We start from the raw sequence: 5,746 nt of genomic DNA on the forward strand, positions 1-5,746 counted from the left end.
AAGCGGTATTCCTTTGAAGAGGATTGGGTGGATGGAAATGCGTGCGAAGAAATTACATCATGATTTAGACTTAAAACTTTATTCTTGTTTTACATATTTTTCTTACGTACTATGGACTAAAAACTAAAGCTGCCAGCTCGCAATCGACGAGTTGATGCTTGTTGAAAGCGTCACGCGCGCGTATTACATTCGATATTTCTTTTGGATTTATTACAGTGGACGCGATATTGGAGAATTGCGTAAACTTGACATCAACTGTTTCGATAATTTTACCCAATCGATCAAAAGTTACATCTATGCATTGATCGAGATCGAACATACGATGTAATGTCGATTCGACCATCATCAAGCATACATTTGAAGATTCGAGACTTATGAGTTTGACATCGTTAATCGTACGAACTCTCACTGTTAGCGGTCCAACGCTTATGAAATTGTAGTCATCTTTAGAGTTGTTCCAAAGTAAATTTTGAATATTGCGACGTTGCTCGTAGAGTCCCTTCCACGTTTCGAGAGATAATATCAGTTCCTTTCCTCGATGATCTCCTATAACAATTTCCACGTAACTCGGTGGACCCACGTTGATACCAATTTCGAAGAATTTGAATTCCGTAGCTGTCAATGCGTATCGTCTACCTAGTATACGAACCGCACGACGTTCCAACGAAATGCTACAGAAAAATTAAAATTAAAATAATAGTAATAATACAATTTGTAAAAATCGAAAAATAGAAAAAGTTAAATAAAACTTACTCGTCACATTTGTTCTCAAACGATGGAGTTTTATCACGACTCGGTACGTAATTATTCACGCGTCTTCCGATGCCGCTGCCGCTGTTTCCGTTTCTTTCGACGTAATACATTTCTCTGGGGTTATGAAAAGTGAACCACGAGAGCGGTGTTAACGCGACACTGATCGTATAAGAAATAACCGAGTATACATGATGCTCATCTTCCAAAAGTATAATGTGGTGAGGGGATCAATGCTTCTAACGCTTTGAATTTTAGGAGAAGGGGAGACAACGCTCAGACAAAAAATACTTAGAAACGCAAGGAAAGGTCTAGGAAGGGGAAATAAGAGATAAAACATATTAATGTTTACATATTTTATTTTCTTGTAATTCTTTCTGGCGTTGCGACCACCAGTTAAATATTTTGAATACATTTTGTAATGCGCAATTCTTAACATGTTTTCCACATCGCATACTATTGGTAATATCTAATTTATTTAGAGAATCAATATCTTCATAGTCTGCATCCAAGGTTTCAATAATATAGCCGTTTCCCGCATCGTCTAGTATATTGGTCAGCCATTTTCGCTTTTCAAGTCCTTTAACGTACACGGCAGACGATTCTTCTTCATCTTCTTCTTCGTGTATCGTACCAACGACAGCTGTTGTAATTACACGCTGAGCCAAGCCATACGGAACGTTTCCGTCTTCTCATTTTAATCCATGATGATTTCTAATCACCCATGAGACTTGACATCGCTCAGATTTTGTAAGCACGCTCCACGGTACGGGACTTGCGAAAAAGTAATGCGAGAGAACATATCCCTTTCTCAGAACCGCAGCTTCCTTCACGACAAAATTTCTCCCGACAATAAATCCTTGCAGATCCACAAACGTTGGTACGGACATGACGAGATCTCTCTCTCTCTCTCCCCGATGCATCAGTCGAGAGGAATGGGAAACTCTAAAATCATCTCGCAGCACTTTGATTTATATCCTGCTCCTCTTCCCCTCTCTTGTGTCGATGTTATCGCTTAGGTGATTTTGCGTACAACGTTGGTCAACGGATTGTACTGGATCACACGATCGTGTATGATGAGACAGTACGCAGTGGTATTCGCCGGCACGTTCTCCTTACATTCGAATTCCAATCTCACATCCACGGTTGCGCTCTTAACCGATTCGTTTTGTCGAGAACAATCGATAATCACGAACGGACCCTGACGTTGAAACTGTAAGATGGAGAGACTCGGCTCGAGATACTCGTATCCGTAATAGTTCTTGCAGAAGCGCGTGTACGTGTCGTAGAGAATGGCACATCTGCCTTTTTCGAAATCCAGATTCATATCGTCGTACGGATAACATTCCGAATTCAGATAGAGTTTCACGTTGATTAATTTGCAGTGGTCGAATCGACTCGTATCCTCAGACATGATATTTTTCCGGTTTGTCTGCAGAGCGAAGACAACGTATCGTGGTTTCTCCAGTTGAGTCGTGGTCTTAATGGCCCACGAATGCTTGGTTGCAAGCTGCAATAGCGGAAACTCGTATAGATCCCACGAGCGAAAACCCATGCTGAGATATCGTCCGCTTTCCAGAGCACGCAGCATCGACAGTTTTTCGATCTCGCTCAACAGCACGTGTGGCATTCGCCATTGTATCTTGAATATGTTGATCACAGGTTCCAGTGTCGAATATCCAAACAGACAATTATTATCGTTGCGCGATCGTATTAAGATCAATTCGTGACGAGCGTTAATCACCACTCGTTTATAATCCTCGCAAAATCCCAATAACATGTGGAGCGGTACGCAAAAATTGAAATGTCCATTCTCATAGGTCCACGGATCCCAGCCGGCGTTTTTCATAATCACATTTCTATCGGATGATACCGTTACATAGTTTTTGAGCGTAGTAGTTATTCCTACGTTTCTATTCCGATCAATCTCAACGCCATCGAGTTCGTATCGAATCTCATCGAACATGAATGCGGCGCAATTATTTGCCAGTTCCACATCACTTCCTTCAGCTGGTTTGGTTTTCGTTAGTTGTCCCTCGATGTATAGGAAACTCTCATACGGCAATGTATACAGATCCTGTTGTTGTATGGGTATTCTTATCTCATCACTGTGTCCGAACGATGTATTGGCGAACGGGTTGTACGTGTGAGTCTCGATCTTGATGATACGATTGTCAAAAATCGGTTTATCACCGATGTTGAGAATGTCGGTCATCGTTCAGCTGTTTCGCACCGCAAATCCCAAAGATTGTAAAAACGCAACGTTCGATGCGCTGAGTTTCTTTTTCTTGGATGATTTGATATTAGCGAACGTCGACGTTGTTGTTGTTGTTGTTGGTGTTGCTGGTCTCGTAAAGATTGCGTTATCTCTCACGTCTTTCGATCCGTTCAATACGAGCATCTCATACGTCGCATACGTACGTGCAATCTTACGGTGATCTCTTCTCCTCGAAAATCGAGCAATCGTCCGTTCTGGTCGACAACGCGTAACGTTAAATCCGTAATGCTCCGCGCGATGATCGGCAGGTAAATGATCTGGGCAGGCGTTTCCGATATCTTATATCCCGGTTGTACCCTCGGTGAAAATTCATGTATCGTATGAACGAGTATGCCGTTGTTGTACGCACCCGCGCTCACGTTACACTCTATACGGATAATATTCACGTTGAGAATGTTAATCGGCATGTTTGATTCGTACCATTTTCGCGGCTCGAGAATACGATTCGAGAATCCTAGCAGCGATCCAATGTTGTCGGGTTTGGTAAATTTTATTCTGTAGGCACATTTGATCTCGCTCCTCATTGTATTGTAATTAGCACGGAGCACTATCGGATATTCACCATCTTCATAGTCACCACCGTCAATGTTTTTCTTATCGCGATGTTTCCGTGAAATTGCATGTTTCAAAAATTCATGTATATTTTGCAACTCATACGACCCCTCGGGAATCGTAATTTCCTCGTCGTCTTTGCCAAAGTAAAATTTATTATTCGAGGAATTCACATTGCGTATCGTGTGATAAGTCTCAAAATCCGTTAGACCGAACTCGTATTCGCCATCGCTCAAATCTATGGTGGGAAAGAAGTTTGCCGTGAGAACGCTACTCTTCCCAGTCAATGTGAACGTCATAAACATGTCGACGAAACTGTTTAACGAATACTGAGTTAAATAGCGCAATATCTGTCTTTAAATTCACATGCATCGACCGTTCAAAGAAACTGCAAGCACAATTGTCCGCAGATGCTCTGATCGTAAGTTTGAACAGATGTGTAATTGTACTGTATCTTCGTTACGTTTCGTCCGAGATATCGCACCAATTCATTCGGCGGTCAAAGATTGCCGAAACTGACGAAATATATAGCGCGATTCCCCCTCTTTGCATACGCTACCCAATGAGTACCTGATCCTTCGACGCTATCCAAATTTACAATGCCGCTCTCGTTTTTATATATACCACCGATCGGTAACGAGTTGCGCATGAAAACACCTCTAAAATATGGAATGCGCATACGTTTTGCCAGTTGCAGCAATTGTACGTTGGTAGTTGTGCCCTGCGGCATTTTTAGCGTCTCTTTGACGTTTTTTTTTTCTCGTTGAGGCTCCTCGTCCGTATTTGTAAGGAGCGAGATATAATCCGCGACCTTCCATGGCGCGATTGTGACGTAGCATCTCTTGCAACTGACGTTGCGCGGCTTTTTCGTCGTTCACCGCCTTCGCTACACCAGCCGCTCCACCGATCAGGGATCCGAGCGCACCCAACATTGGTAGAATCGGCAATACACCGCCGCATTTCGCTACCGGAAGTATCCGTTTCTTCGCCGTTCTTTTCTTCGTCTTCACACCCATACCGAGCTTCGTCTTGGCTTTCATCGCTGTCCAGACAGCTGTGGCGGCGGCTCTCTCACCGAGAGTCGAATCTCTCGCAACGATGCGATTCCGCGCTTTCTCGGCGAGTATCCTATCCGCCGCGTGTCTCTCGGTGAGATCGCTGCTCCGAGAATATGCTATATCGTGTTCACGACACGCCGCGTCCAATGGGTTGATACCTCGATCGCCTCTGACTAATCGCTTCTCCAACCATGTACCTGGCCCGCAAAACTGATAGCCGGGAATATGGAATTCGATCGGAAGTGCGTTTATCGCGTGATTTAATAGGTCTCTACATATTTTCATTGACATTCGCTGCAATTCTTTATCAATGGCGCCAGACCGTCGATGTGTGTTTCCTGCCACGGCTGATTGTAGTGTTCGTAACAGCGACGATACGTCTGAACCTCCGGATCCGCTTTTGTGTTCCGGAAGTTTGTCCCACACGTAGTGAACGTAATCACCGCACATTCGCAACAGAACAGCTTTTGACACAAATTGTAGTTGTTCGACGCTCAAATCGCGAATGTCGGAAGGACTTGATAGCAGAACGAACACTTTTTCTCTACTGAGCGACTCGTGATTTCGCGCACCTATAAATAGGCAGGCGTTCGATCCAATCGATAGTGTTGAAAAAAATGAGATTCGTGCGACAACCTTTGACGATACGCGTGACGAATTGCGACGACAGATTACGATCAATGAAGGACAATGCGGAGATGCGCAAGCACGGTACGATGCTACCGACTACTATACGCGCGATCGTTTGCGGTCCCTCGAATTGTGGTAAAACCAACGTTCTTATAAGTCTACTGGAAAGTCCGCACGGTGTACGTTTCGAGAACGTGTACGTGTACTCGAAGTCGCTGCAATAGCCGAAATATCGATATCTGGAGAATTTGTTGACATCGATCGATGAAATCGGCTAGTTTACGTTCTCCAATAACAGTGACGTCATTCCACCGAGCGAGGCACGTCCAAACTCGATTTTCGTCTTCGATGACGTGGCGTGCGACAAGCAAAATACGATAAGAGAGTACTTCTCAATGGGTCGTCATTCAAACGTCGACTGCTTCTATCTTTGTCAAACGTACGCGAGAATACCAAAACATCTTATACGCGACAACGC

At 43.9% G+C, this 5,746-nt stretch overlaps 1 protein-coding gene across 1 annotated transcript; it reads right to left on the reverse strand.

Moving 5' to 3' along the window:
- Positions 1-2,965, reverse strand: LOC145970590 (uncharacterized). Its single transcript, XM_083097471.1, has 2 exons — positions 2,823-2,965; positions 1-671 (listed from the first exon to the last, which is right to left on the reverse strand). Exons 1-2 carry the CDS (start codon positions 2,963-2,965, stop codon positions 110-112), a joined length of 705 nt encoding a protein of 234 aa, XP_082953597.1. The 3' UTR covers positions 1-109.
- Positions 2,966-5,746: the final 2,781 nt, after the last annotated feature.

Source organism: Camponotus vicinus, unplaced genomic scaffold, assembly GCF_025532165.1.
Source record: "Camponotus vicinus isolate PSW18456_S1 unplaced genomic scaffold, iyCamVici1.0 SCAF_4, whole genome shotgun sequence".
Taxonomy (NCBI): domain Eukaryota; kingdom Metazoa; phylum Arthropoda; class Insecta; order Hymenoptera; family Formicidae; genus Camponotus; species Camponotus vicinus.

What these genes read in the sequence shown, in the direction of transcription:
- LOC145970590 (XM_083097471.1), bottom strand. Translation starts at nt 2,965, where the DNA reads ATGACCGACATTCTCAACATCGGTGATAAACCGATTTTTGACAATCGT. An exon ending in CCCATACAACAACAGGATCT is followed by an intron (nt 672 to 2,822) that starts GTATACATTGCC and finishes ATTTTTCTGTAG; the next exon opens with CATTTCGTTGGAACGTCGTG.